Below are 15,174 nucleotides of genomic sequence, written 5' to 3'. Positions count from 1 at the left end.
CACATGAATAATTGAGAAAAATCTAACAGAACACTTGCTTATGTCATTTGTCTGCTTTATCATTAGTTTGCTCTGGCTTGTATATGGTTCAATAAAATAAAGATCACTGATATTGTACAATCTACTGATAATGGGGTGATAATCCATTCTTGTGCATATTTTTTTTTCTTTTTGATTTACAGAGGGCATGCCCAGTCAACAAGAGATGCGCAATTGTTCTTTTCATCACCTCTTCTCATCTAATTCCATGAAGGAGAGGAGTATTACCATATAACAGATAATGAGTTGAAAAATAAGATACCTAACCTCAGAACTTAAGGCTTGGGAAATAAAAGAATAATTTGTGTTTAATGCCTGTATAACTTGGCAAGAGGGACATATAAGGCTTAGTGATGCCCAACATGTGCTTAGATGTGGATTGTTAGTTGATGTCTTGGGGGTTCTGTAATCTAAGCTAAATGCTCAAAATCAATTAATTGATGTTAGACTGAGAGATCTCTTTTGATTCCTCTTTATTGTATTTCTAGGCCTTCCCACTTTCGAGAGCCTAAGAAATGAAACCTTTCCTTAATAACTTGTTATTTGTGGTAGGAGATGAAACTTTGAAAAACCACAGTTGTTTTTAAATGTCTCTTTTTCACTCTAGGCTATTGTATATATTTCAAGAAGTTACTTTTGAACCTTTCCCAAATGAGAAAGCAATCAAGATTATAATACCTTGCTTAGTTTTCTGCTCAAGTTATCAACAAATATTTCTTTAGCTATTATTAAGCTGAGCAGTGCTCAGCACTGTACTTGGTGATATAGGAAATGGGAAAAGAATGTCTTTAGGGCCTTTATAATAATACTTACCACAACCCATCTGTTTCTTTTCCTTAACATTTTGCCAAATGCATTGATCTATCTTGCTCTAAAGGCAATCAACAAAGTTGTATTGTAACACAGAATTTTCTAGGCTGTCCACATTAAATTGAGAGTGTTGACAAGGAAATATAAGTTTATTTATCATTAAGTAGTTACCCTAAATTAAATATTTGTTGGAGTCAATCTCACTAAAAAGAGAACATACTGCATAGAACAATTGACCTACATTAGGCAGCATTTAGAGACTGCCATAGCAAAAGCCCATGAAGTTCTTATGAAAACAGAATAGAAGTGTATTAAGGAAAAAGTTTAATTCTGTTCTCTTAAAGTACAACATTTTCTCAAAATATATTTTGAAATCATCTTTGACCATTGTATTTTTACTAATAGGCGGGTGGGAGTTAGGGTAGGAAAACATGAGCAGCTTTGTCAAAACAGCATTCTGTTTTCTTCATATTTGTGTAGAATCATGCTGCCTCTCAATTTTCTACATTATACTAATTATGATATTAATCTCCGTGCCAGCAAATGAAAATAATACATATTAGATGTAGCAAGTGTCAATAATGACAAAATTAGTCATCATGCAGATATTCAGGGATTCCCAAAATATGTTTGGATTATGATTGCTAGCTTTGAATTTGCCCAGAATCATTTCAATAAAGGGACTCAAACACATTTAGAGCAAAACTCACATCATGAATTTTGGACCTAGCTCTGCCAATAATGCTCTCCATTATATTTTCAGTCCTAATATTTCCTCTGAGCTCCATACTAGTATCTTCAACTACCTGACTGATATTCTCTTCTTCGTTTCTATGTCCAATGCATTGTTACGTCGTATTTATTTACTTTCCAGTTATCCCTTGTTTCCATCCACTTCTCTCCATTTCTGCCGCTGACGACTCCTCAGTTTAAGCAACCATCTTCCCGCTCTTTAACTACCTTGATATCTCCTACTTGGTCTCCTTACTTCTATTCCAGGACTCCTCCAATTCATTTATCCTCTGCAGCAAATGAGGACAGGCAGTTTCACAGTGTCTGGCCAGTAAGAGGTATTCAATCAATAACTGAACTACAGAGTGAAAATATAGGCATGGTAAATACCAATAGAGAACTACAGGGTTTTAGAACCAATGACATTAGATCTTTCAATCAAATATTTCCAGTCTGTAATCAAGTTTAATTATACATTGTCTTATTTTTGAAAAATAATTTTGTTGCTTTTTTCAATATCCACACATACATATTGTATCACTCTCTAGCCGCCAAATGGCTTTTGAATAATTCTTTATGTGACTCCAAATTTATAATACCTCTAGAGAGAAGAGAAATGAGAAATTCTAAAATTTCCTATATGTCTCCTTTCAAATATTCTGTCCTGAGACAGTGTTTTTTTGGTTATGTGCAATATGTTCCATGATTAAACATTTAATGTGTTCAGAATCATGCTGGTAATTATGTAGATAGATTTTTATGCCTGAAGTTATGTGTTCTATAACCAGGATCACTTAATAAAAAAGCAAGTATGGCGTGGACAAGATGCCTTTTTTTATCAGAGAAAGGCCAATTTGTTTTTCTTAACAAATCTAAGTAAATGCAGAGAAAACCACAGCCCTTAAATGTTTTCTATTTGTCCTGAAGTTCTCATGAATGAGTTAGAAGACAAGAAGGATTAAATAAATCTGTGAACCTAGAGAGAGCAAACATTTATTTTAACAAAGTAAAACCTATTTGCTTTGCAAAATTCTGTACTTTGTAACAACAGTTTTCTTTAAAGCAAGGGCCACCAACTCAAATGTCTTTAAAGAATGATAGAACACATTCATGCCCCACCTAAAAGCATTCAGATTATTAATCAAAGTTCTAATGCCAAAACATGTCTGGGACCAGATTTAACATGCAGCTCTCAGTTTCAGAGGGCAAAATTTAACACACACACACACACACACACACACACACACACACACACACACACATATATATATATATATATATATATATATATATATATATATATATTCCTCACTGTAGGTAATGCTGCATTGAATCTATGCTTAAAATTGAGGAATATATGATTTTTTTTTTAGGCCCAGGGCATTATTTCTTGGAAGAGAAAGAAAAACAGCCCAAGATACTCTTACAAAACATGTAGTACTTAAACACTTTATGATGAATTCAGTTGGTATACACATTAATAACAGTGATAATGAGGGATATATATATATATATATATATATATATATATATATTCATTATAATGTGATGTGAATAAGATAAATACATCAAAAGAAAATTTCATTGTAATCTGATGTTAGGTAAATGTCCAATTAAAATAAATTGCTACTGTACATAATTTTTCTTCAGTTCATTGGCAGGATGTTTGCTCTGGAAAAGAAACAGTCTATTTCTAGTTTTAGAAGGAACTCTCATTATTCTTTTATAGCAACCATTATCAGGAGCAGATGGGAAATTGTTCCAAGAGCATATCTACTATTATACGTCACAGGAAAAAGAGGGTATTAAATGAAATCTAACGAGGCCTGCTCTTAACTCTAGTTCCTGTAACAAACACACACAAACATTTATATGGTTTCAGCATTTTTATTAGTAAAGTACAATAAGTGTTTACTGAAATGAAAACAAAAATGATACCAGGAGAAATAAGAGTCTAAAAAGCTGTATTTTATTTCTGATTGTTTGTTGTAAAGACTAATCCTGTTTAAAATAATCAAATTTTATTTTATATTCAGGGGATACATGTACAGGTTTGTCACAGGGAAATGGTGCATGATGCTGAGGTTTGGGATACAGATCTCATCACCCAAATAGTGGGCATAGTACCTAATGGGTAGTTTTCCAACCGATGCACATCCTCCCTTCCCACCTCTACTAGTCTGCGATATCAGTTGTTCCTGTATTTATGTCTATATGTGTTCTATGTTTAGCTCTCACTTATAAGTGAGAACATACAGTATTTGTTTTCCTGTTTCTGCATCAATTTGCTTAGGATTATGCCTTCAACTGCATCCATGCTGCTGCAAAGTACATGATTTCATTCCTTTTATGACTACATAATATTTCATGGCTTAAATGCACCACATTTTCTTTATCCAATCTACCATTGTTTCACAACTAGGTGGGTTCCATGTCTTTGCTGTTGTGAATAGGCACAAGACTGGGCCTTTTTATTTGACTGAGTTACTTGCAAATTGCTATTAAAGATCTGGAGGTCCTTAGCTAAAAGTTGAATATGTAGTGTAGTTCAAATTTAGAAATGTATTTTTTGTTCTGAAGAAGAAAGTCTTCATTCTGTCTTACTTAATATTCAGCTGTAACGTTTAATACATATGAGAATGACACAAAATAGAAATATTTTATAAATGCTTATGCAGAGGAGGGGCACTTAGTTCCCGGTGGCCTCTTAAAGGCTTCTAGAAAGGGAGAACTTTTATGTTGACTATTAAAAATGAGTAACGAATTTGTCCTACACAACTTAGCAGTATTGTAAAGGAATTAGAAAGTTATCCAGTTTTACTGGGAGTGGGAGCTAAGCTTGAAAGTGAGGAGGAGAGGTGGCAGGAGAGGCAGCTGAGAAGGCAGTGGGGAGAAGAGGATGGTCCTTTCCATGCTCCCTGTTGTACTAACATATTTGGATATTATCTTGTAGTTCATGTGTGGACTTGATTCTTGTTCTCCTTATTCTGAGCTCTCCTTGACCTGGATTCTTGTCTCTTATAACTTTCATTCTTTCTTTACTCAAAAAGGGCTACTTATTTCACCCATTTTTCACTGCTTTCTTATCCTTCCTAGTTTCTTTTCTATACTATTTTTCCACTCTTTTTTAATACTATTTTACCCCTCTCTCCATTTTCCTAACTTTAAAGATTTCCCAACTTTAGCCATCTTTCGATTCTTCTGACTATACTCAGATGTTCGCACAACGTTATCAGATCTTCCAGCAAGATAGAGTTTCTTAGTTTACGGACAGGCTAAGTAGAATCTGTCCTCTCGCTATGCTTAGCAGATGCCTTGAGTATTTGTCCATTTATGTTGCTTCCTTACAAAAATCTATCATCCGATAAAAGTTGAAAGGTATTACTGAAGCATATTAAAATCTCTGAAAATACTATTGACTATGTTGTCTAATAATTAACATGACTGGTAAAATTGCTTTATTTATCTTTGAGGAAAGCATCAGAAACTGTATTTCAAACTCCTGAATTCTGGGTACTGACAAAGAGAAACAATGAGAATGATCTTAGGATAAAAAAAGAAGAGAAAACACCATATTTGTATGAAATTGCGCCATGAAATTCTCAGTTTCACAACTCTCCCCAAGTTTCATTTTATTACATATTTTCTCTTGACCAGTCAGTAAACTCAGTTAATGATTAATCTGCCTCAAAATAATTCATTAACAAAATTACAAGTAAATCTCAGTATTGAATTCTTGATACATCTGCTTGTTCAGTGAAGGTTCCTTTCTCTTCCCTCTATTTCCCTGTCTTTATATTTTCTATCAATTGCATTTTATCTCTTTTTTTTTTCTGTGTTGCTCCCTACTTTGTGATTTGTTGTAGATTTTTAAATTTCCTACATAATTCATCCAATTTGTCATAGTACAGCTTCTTGTAACTGCTTCTTAGCTTATTCTTTTTCTTCATTTGTCACATTTTTATTTTTCATCTATTTTCATACAGTTTTGGAAAGTTTTACAAATAGACATTTAAAAAAAAATGTATACAGTGTTTTCATGTAAAAGTTAGTGGTTTCTTTTTATTATATCCTTCACTGTATAAAAATAAAAATGTAGCAATTCTTTCTTTGCCTTTATTTCCTCTTTCCTTCCCCCAAATTTGACCAGACTTGAAGGACTTACATATATTACAGTGCTATTTCCTATAATTTAGGAATACCTTTTGACTTAAAAAGCAGAAGAGGAGTTGAAAATAATAGAATAATTCTACATGTCCCTCTTGCTTCCCTGTCCTCTGCACATGTTTCTAACCTACACTTTCTTTTTAGTGTATCTGTTTAATATACCTTTGTCCCCAGAAATTCTGATTCACTAGACTTAGAGTGGAATTCTGGGCTCTTATATTTTGAAAATCTCCCCATGGGAATTAGATATGCACTTCTTATTAAGAATGAATGCTTTAATATTGGAATCAAAACACAGTAAGCTTTCTAACTATGATAAATAATCCAAGAGAGTTAATTATGATTTTCTTTTTGTCCAGAACTAAGACTAGATGTTAATTGCCAGAGAAATAGATAAGAATGCCTATGACAACAGTACATTAATATGATATCAAAGTTTGGAAATTTTATTGGCAATAAATAATTCAGTACTTAAAATATTTAGAAGCTATAGAATTAAAATTAATTAATGTCGTTCACTAGGTGAAATAAGTTGATTGAGATTTTACATTTAATTTTGTAAATCCAATGTTATCTTTTCCAGCCCAGAAAACACCATACACAGATTATTACTTTCTATTTTGATGCCTTATATTTCTCCCTTATGCTTTATCACTGAGAACTCTCCTTGAGCAGGCCGTGCACTGTAAATATTTCTCCTGGCTGCAAAACTTTCTCATACAAATGCAATAGACTATTTAATGAGCTCTACTTTCACAAAATTAAAAAACCTGAAAGCCCTGATTTGAGATTCTATATAAATGAGATTTAGATCTAACAATCTAATATTATTGGTTCACTCTTAGCTATTCAATTCTGTCTCTCATTTGGGAAACCAAAATAATAAAACCATTGCTGATTCTACAATTAGGTTGTAAAAGTCACTGTAGCCATCAGCCATGAAGCAAAAGGGCCAAGATCAAAACTACAAAGCAAAGAGGCTGAGATAAAAATGCTGCAGCAGCTTTAGTTTATAGTATTATAAGCAGCAATAAGAATATCTTGATTACTTAACAAAGACTCAAAAGGTCCATTACCTGACAACTCAAAATGGTATTCCTGGACCAGCAGTATTGGCATCCTTTTAACGTTTGTAAGAAATAAAAAAATTTGGTGCCTCCACAGACCTACTGAAGCAGAACTTGCAGTTAAACAAGATCCCCAGGAGATTTTTATGCACACTAAAATCTAAGAAGCACCACTATGGTACACATCTGATTCTGATATGGGCCCATGCATTTTTAAAAGAATGAAGTAATAGTTGTAAGTATTGGACACTATTGAAGGAAAAAATATGAGCCATGATCTTTACCCTCTACCTTCTGGACGTCTATGTTTTAGGCAATTTTCCCAATTCACTAGTCACTGATGCTTTCATGACACAGTTTAACAAACAATGGTGATTCTTATGTAATAGTTCATGTTGCCTGAATAGTTTATGTTGCCTCAAGTTGTCTGCCCAGGCCCCAAAATAAACCAAAGGCTGTACTCCTCCCTTAACTCCTCCTCTTACACATCGTCATAGAGCCCAATGTTATACTCCTTGTCAGATCATGGAGATTACACACCACAGGTCTTAACTTCTGCCACACTCTCACTGCTCCTAACCCTCCATATGCCTAAGTCCTACCATTTTTTAACCTCCAAATTCACTCAGAAGTTGCTTCTGCTCATCCTTTTTGCTGACATCATCCCTCTTCTGACCTACCATTTATTGATCACCTTGCTTTTTTATCCTACTGTATGTAGTATAACAAGTTATCACTTACAGCTGTGTCTTTTCTTTTCAACTAGATTATACACTGCCTAAAACCTAGAAAATTATGCGTATTTATTTGAATCTTTAGGAGGATAAGTAATAAGTATTAATGCTAATGACACCATGGTGATGATGAGCTTGAACTTCCTCCTTTCCTTTCTTTCCTTTCTTGTCCTCTCTCCTTTCCTCCCTTCTTTTCTTCCTCCAACCCTTTCTCTCTTTCTCCCTCCACTTCTTTCCCACTTCTCTTATTCACCAATTCATACATTAGTCAGCAGACACTTATTGAAACCTTCCATGCAGCAAACATCGTAGTAAACAATGGGAAACAATCATGAAAATGACACAATATCTGACCTCAAAGAATTTATGATGTAAAAGTAATGGCAAAAACATGATTACTTTTGCACCAACCTAATATATAGACACAGTTTGTTATGACTGGTGTCTCTATTACTAAGCGGTGACTGTCACATGCAACACTGATCTGAACAGGTGGTAAAGAGTGAGATGTAAGCAATGGAGCAAAGCCAACTAGTTACAAGGCAATATCACATGTTTACTAGAGCACATCTCATGGGCATTCAAGAGAGTATGGCCAGGACAGCTTGTGAATAGTTCAGTAACTGTGCATAGTTTTATATTCATTGTTAGGTACTGTGTCACTGGGATGATGACCTTGTTATCACTTTTGCTGATTTACAGAGTATTTTAATTGCTAAAAGTAAGCTACCAAAATTTCTAATATTCAAAAATAATTTTGCTTGAATGTAGTAAAAAAAAAAATAAGACAAGAACTGTTTGTGAAATGAGAGTCTAAGGGAGCTTTACCTCCAGTCTCAGAAAACATGCATTCATTTCTTCATTTAGCAACATGTACTGGGGTCTACTATAAGCTTGGTATTGTGTCAAGGAGTAGAAGAATATAAAAATATAAGAGAATTTGAATCACATCTATTAGGAGAGTGTTCTACATATTGACACTATTCTGTCAGTAACATAAGGATTTGAGTCATTTAGATTTAAATATGGTAGGTTCTCAAGTTCTCAGACATTATTTCGTTTTCTAAGGTTTATATTTAGTTAATGTGCTATTTTAATTGCCTTACAAATTCTAGATTATCTTTTTTTTTTTTTTTTGAGACAGAATCTCACTCTGTTGCCCAGGCTGGAGTGCAATGGCGCAATCTCGTCTGACTGCAACCTCCGCCCCCCAGATTCAAGTGATTCTCCTACCTCAGCCTCCTGAGTAGCTGGGATTACAGGCACCCACCTCCATGCCTGGCTAATTTTTGAATTTTTTAGTAGAAAAGGGATTTTACCATGTTGGTCAGGCTGGTCTCGAACTCCTGACCTCGTGATCCACCCGCCTCGGCCTGCCAAAGTGTTAAGATTACAGACGTGAGCCACCGTGCCCAACCTAGATTATCTTTTTTTTTTTTTTTTTTTTAAGTTAAGCAGAACATAATTGCCATTTTTATTTAATGGTAAAAAGCTTTTTTGTTTAGTGTGTACTTGGTTATAATAGTCTCCTTTTCAATGGAACTATTTTTCTGATAGTTTTAAAATTTCATTCAAGATAAAAAGTAAACAATATTTAAGCTTAACAATCATAAAAATGTTCTGGTAACTATAGATTATTTTAAAATTTATTACTGTACCTTAGGGATATCTTGATGGGATACTCCTGAAAGCAATTAATTCTCAGTTTTATGTGGCTTATAATGCAAAATATATTGATGCAGACAGAATTTGATATAAATTTCCTTCTAATAGAGCAATTATTTTTATTTAAATATCTCTAGAGGATTTTTAAAATACTGTGCCTAAACTATGTTTGTTCTTTTTCACCTCTCATATCCACAATCACTAGGAAACCCAAATACTTTGTTCATGTTTAAATTTTACAACATTTCATAGACTATTAAACATGGAATATCCTTGTGGGGACAAGAAATTGAATTTACTCTTGAGAAGTTTTCCAACTAATTGATTTGTAGGACATTATAATATCCTCTAGTTGACAAGCTTACAAAAATAAAAACTGGAGCTAACCGAGAGGGTGCTTTTTCCCTGACACATAAAAGGTGTCTTTCTGTCTTGTATCCTTTGGATATGGGCATGTCAGTTTCATAGAGAAATTTTCACGTGGAGCTTTTATATTTCTTTCTCTCCTTGTACAACTGCATGTTGTAGCACATTTTTTAATCTTTTCTCAAATAAAAAGACATGGGGCTTCATTTTTGTTTTGCCTCTTTGGTATTTTACAGGAACTCCAGGATGGCATCGGGCAGAGGCAGACTGTTGTCAGAACATTGAATGCAACTGGGGAAGAAATAATTCAGCAATCCTCAAAAACAGATGCCAGTATTCTACAGGAAAAATTGGGAAGCCTGAATCTGCGGTGGCAGGAGGTCTGCAAACAGCTGTCAGAAAGAAAAAAGAGGTAGGATGACAGATCAAATAGAAACTATAACGTTTTAGCAGAGCGTTTTAAGCTGTCCTTAAGCAAATATTTCCTGAGAGATTATAAGCAGGGTGAAAGACACTAACATTAAGGAACCCATTAACCGTTAATCAACAGCAGTAATTTTTATTTTATTTTATTTTCATATACTAAAATATATACTTGTTGCTAGTTAGTGCTTTTCTGCTATTTGAAACTTCAAGTTTGTTTCAGAAATTACACATGATTGCTTAAAGTGAATGTCTTCAATATATTTTAACTTCAACAAGCCGAATCTCAGTTATTTTTCAAGATTTTAAAAAGCAATTATAAATGATTGTATTGTAGGAAAGACATATCTTTGCTTAGTTTTAAAAATAGCTATGAATATGACTATGAAGCTAGAAAAAAGTGATAGTGATATTTACCTGTAGTTTTACCACATTTGTGAATATATTATTGAAGGGGAACTTGAGCCAAAAATGTTCAAGTTTAATGGGAAAAACAAAACCCCAAAAAGGTTACTGTCAAATGTAATCATCATTTAAATTTCCCTTGGAATGTATTGAAGGCACAGAAAGCCAAATGTGTGCTGCTGCAGTTGGAAAGCATAGATAGTTTATAAATGGGATTTTGTATTATGCTTCCAGTTGTTGATGTTAATGTGTCTTATTTCATAAGGGAAGACTTGGCCTTTATTTAACAAATGATACAACTGTTGTGAACAATGAAGACGTCGTTCTATTGCCAAGCTCTTGCATCCCACCTATCATCCACATAATACGTGAATTTTAATATTCAGGAAGCTAGAACAACTCATTGGTGAATATCTTTTGTTAAGATGTATTAAAAAGAAGATTTGGGAATTATGACATTTGTCTTTGCCCACCTCCTCTTTCCTTCTTTATTCATGTTACATTATTCAGAAAGTAGATACAATTCACATTTTGTACAAAAGCAACACATTAGTTGACCTAAAGACACACACACACACACACACACACACACACACACACACACACACACCCTTTGCCAAAGTTAAAGAATAATAGCCTCTCGAAAATCGTTTTTATTAAATATTGGTTTTGAAAATCTTCTTGATTATAGATAGATAAAATGAAGAACTAAAGTTTGTAGTTAAACTACTTCATCCCAGACTGAAATCCTTCTATCATTCATACTAGTAATCCATTATTTAAATAACTGATATGCTTATACAATGAACAAGTATAAACCTGTGTAATGTTACTTCTGAACTAGGCTCAATCTAATCTAAAGATGCTAAGAAATAAGAAAATTTTAAAAAAATTGAATACCATAATATATATATATATATATATATATATATATATATATATATATGCATACACACACACACATGTATATATAATTCATAAAAAGAATTAAACTGATTGGAAGATTATTTTTATATAATATATAAAGTATATATTAAATATATACTTAAAATATATAAAGTATTGTTTCCTATTTTAAAATGTCTTGCTCATATAGTATTTGAATAGTGCATATTAATATTCTCTCTGATAACTCTCATTCACTTGAATTTTCAAAATCTTGTTATCTGTTATTGGGCTCTAAAGGCACATTATAGTTTATAATAAAGATGTAGCAACATGCCAGTTTTACCAAATAGGCTCTAAAATTTTAGATCTTTCTAAGTTTATTAGAAAGTAGTATACACTGACTCTGTTATAAAATATTATACAAATTTTAGGTTAATTACAGCTAGGGATTTGGCTGTAATTAGAAAAAATTTTTTCCCATTTAAACATGTTGACCTACATTAAATATTGCACATTTGTGCTTTAAAAAGTCAAGATCAGCTTCCTTGAGTTTTTTTTTTAAACTCAGCTTTTAAAGTTGTCTATTTCACGCTACATTTTAAAAATAAATGTTAACATATTTAAATTTCCACTGAGATCACTTTTGTGGCATACTTCCTCAGGATTTTTATATCATTTAAATTTTATGAAATGTAAAAATGTAATAAAATATAAGTGCTGGTTCTACCAATATACTCATAGCTATTTCCAAGCATCCAGTAGCAAATCAAGTAAAAATAAATAAAATAATATTTTACAAAGAGTATGTTAACCTAACAATTATAGGGGAGTTTTGTCATTGAAACTATTTCTAATCAATGTCATAGTCTCAGTGCAACCCAAGCAGATGTTAGAAGGAAACAGAAGTTATTTATTGCACAGGTGAAAAATGAGATAAATAACAGTCAACATTTTAATAAGATTTCCAAGTGATTCACATACACATTAAAGTTTGAGAAGCATTGCCTTGGGTAAACAAGCTTTGTCCTCAGTTTGCAACACCTGTCCCACTTTGTTCATTTATATTAATTGTATTTCCATAGATATTTGAATCTATATACCTCATACAGACCTTTGTATGATGATGATGGTTAGGGTGGTGGTGGCAGTGATGGTGATAACAGTATTGTCAGGCACTGTTCCAAGTATTTTACATAGCTCAATACTTGTAACAACTCTATGAAATAGTTGCTATTCTCCTTTTAATTTTACAAAAGGTAATGAGGACACAGATTGATAAAACGCTTTGCTCAAGATTGCTCAGCTAGCAAGTATTTGAAACAGGATACAGTCCCACAGTCTGACTCCAGAGTCCTTACTCTAGGTCAGATTTTGCATTATTTATCTCAGTTTTGTCCTTCAGGATTCTCTGGTTTATACTTACGGTTTCTTCCCACCAACCTTCCGCTTACCTTTGATGGCAACATGTAGTAGCAAAAGAATTGGATATAAAATCTGTTCTGATTTCTTTTTCCAACCATGTTTTCTATCATTTCCACTATTTCCATTTATGTCTGAAGCTTTGAATGACCTGAATTTTTCTGTTCTTCATCTTTCTTTGGTTGAATTTCCTTTCCCCCCACCTTTTATTTTTTTTTTCTCAAAATCTTACACATCCCTCAAGACACATCTTAAGTGCTATTATCTCAGTGAATGTGACCTGCTCTTCTCATACATAAGCAGTTTATTCTCTTAAGTTTTCTTGCCCCCGTTTTTATAATACTTATGTAATATTTTATGTATCTATCATGTATTATTCCTATTTATATATGCTTTTCCCCAGCAAGATTAAAAGTTTCATGAGAGTAGAGAACTTTCTTATGGTTATCTCTATAATCCACAGTACTTAACAGAAAGCCTGATATATCGTAGATGGCCATTAAGTACTTTCTTAATTTAAATGGTAAGCATTTTATTCACATTCAGATTAAACTGAAGATTTAAATCTTTACAGCTGACATTATTATATAGGCTAAAAATAGATCTAAAGAGCCAGACCAATTTTTATGTTTTTATCATGTTATCACATATCCATGGGTACATTTGCAATTCTAGAAATTGACCTTGGTCCTTTCTAGTCTTAAAAAAATGGAAAGAATTTGGTTAATAATGTTTTAGGTGTTCTTCAGAATTTAATATATTTAAGAGACAAGCGACTTTAATTTCTTTAGCTACTTATAGCAAAAAGCGGCGTTTTGATTCAAACAACTTGTACATTTTTTAACTCAAATTTCACCATATCCTAATAAATTTTAAGTGAAGTAGGAATTAGCCCTGAAACTGAATATTTAGCCTCATTCTACATAGAGCCACAAGATGTTCTAGATGCAATACATATTACCAAAGAGTTATTTTTAGATCGATCAGAGAGAATCACACAGATATTATTATTCACAGGTGTCTGTGGAAAAGCTGGTATCTTCCCATCTGTTCTCTGATGACTCTTGAAAAGCTTTCAAGGGCATTCGTAATTCTTCATCAAAAGGCTATGAAAAATCAGCTTCATAGTAATTGTTTTATGTCATATTCTATTTTTTCAACTTGGCTAGTTCTAGTGAAACTGACTAGCTGGCACCAAATATGTTGTTGCATTGGCTGGTACTAATGATACCACTGAGTGGAGATATACAAGCGAATGCACTTTATTCATTGCCTTCCATGAACTTTTATGTGCCTGGGAAAGTAGAGGATAGGGAGAGTTTGTAGGGAACATGATCTCTGGGATGGGCCTTAAAGGATGAGAGGGAGCAAATGAAGGATAAATGGACATGCCAGAGAGAAAAAGTGACCGGAGCAAAATCACTGAAGCCAGAAAAAAAATGGCCTACATTGAAGGATGATACACGGTTCAATATAAAAAAGCTCTCTTAAAAAAGCAAGCACCATTAAATTACCCTACACTCTTCATTTTCTATGTATAAACTGCCCAATTCCCACTCCAAACTTAATTATGGATACAAGCAACCTGTAGATGTTTTTGAAAGATATTCAAGTGTCCTTTCTGGTACCATGTACTTTGGCTCCCACCATTTGATAGTATATTCTCCATGAGTCAACATTCTATGGTTCCTACCCTGTCTATGAAAGTTATTCTTGCTACTAAAATTTTCCTATTTAATTAAATATCACAAAAACTAGTGAAATAGAAAAGGAAAGGTAAGAGAATTGTGGTTTCTATGAATACTAAATTAATTCTTTGAAAGACTTAATAAAGGTGATTAGCAAAAAAAAAAAAAAAAAAAAAAAAAAAAAGGAGCTTGCATGGTGGCTCATGCCTGTAATCCCAGCACTTTGGGAGGCCAGGGTAGGTAGACAACCTGAGGTCAGGATTTCAAGACCAGCCTGGCCAACATGGCAAAACTCCATCTCTACTAAAAAATACAAAAATTAGCCAGGTGTGGTGGCACACACCTGTAGTCCCAGCTACTTGAGAGGCTGAGTTGGGAGAATTGCTTGAACCTGGGAGGTGGAGTTTGCAGTGAGCCAAGATCGTGCCATTGCACTCCATCCTGGGTGACAGAGCAAGACTCCATCCCAAAACAAAACAAAAACAAACAATAAAACAGTGCTGTTGAAACAGATATAGGTAAAACATCTGTTCGAGATTGGGTATGAGGGATAGAATCCCAAAAAATTGGAAGTATTTTGCATTTAGATTATTTCCAGCATCTCCAAATATGACTGTACTTTAAAGAAACTAAACTAAATGTCACAGATTATGAAATGTAGAAGTGTTTTATGCAAGGAATAATATGCTTAACTTCAGTCTGTGGGCTTTTAATCCAGGAAAGGTCTTGGACCCCATACCAAAGGTAAGGTAAATGAGTGACCATTCATAT

The 15,174-nt window shown here is 33.4% G+C and overlaps 1 protein-coding gene across 11 annotated transcripts in view; it reads left to right on the top strand.

Moving 5' to 3' along the window:
• Positions 1-15,174, top strand: part of DMD (dystrophin) — a 2,654,855-nt gene that overhangs the window by 1,769,634 nt on the left and 870,047 nt on the right. For all 11 annotated transcript variants that reach the window (XM_074391460.1, XM_074391464.1, XM_074391461.1 and 8 more), the window contains one exon: positions 9,817-9,992. In XM_074391460.1, coding sequence (XP_074247561.1) covers positions 9,817-9,992 — 176 coding nt within the window. The remainder of the gene's footprint in view (positions 1-9,816; positions 9,993-15,174) is intronic.

The sequence above is a fragment of the Saimiri boliviensis genome, chromosome X (assembly GCF_048565385.1).
Source record: "Saimiri boliviensis isolate mSaiBol1 chromosome X, mSaiBol1.pri, whole genome shotgun sequence".
NCBI lineage: Eukaryota > Metazoa > Chordata > Mammalia > Primates > Cebidae > Saimiri > Saimiri boliviensis.
This window is presented reverse-complemented; position numbering and strand designations above follow the sequence as displayed.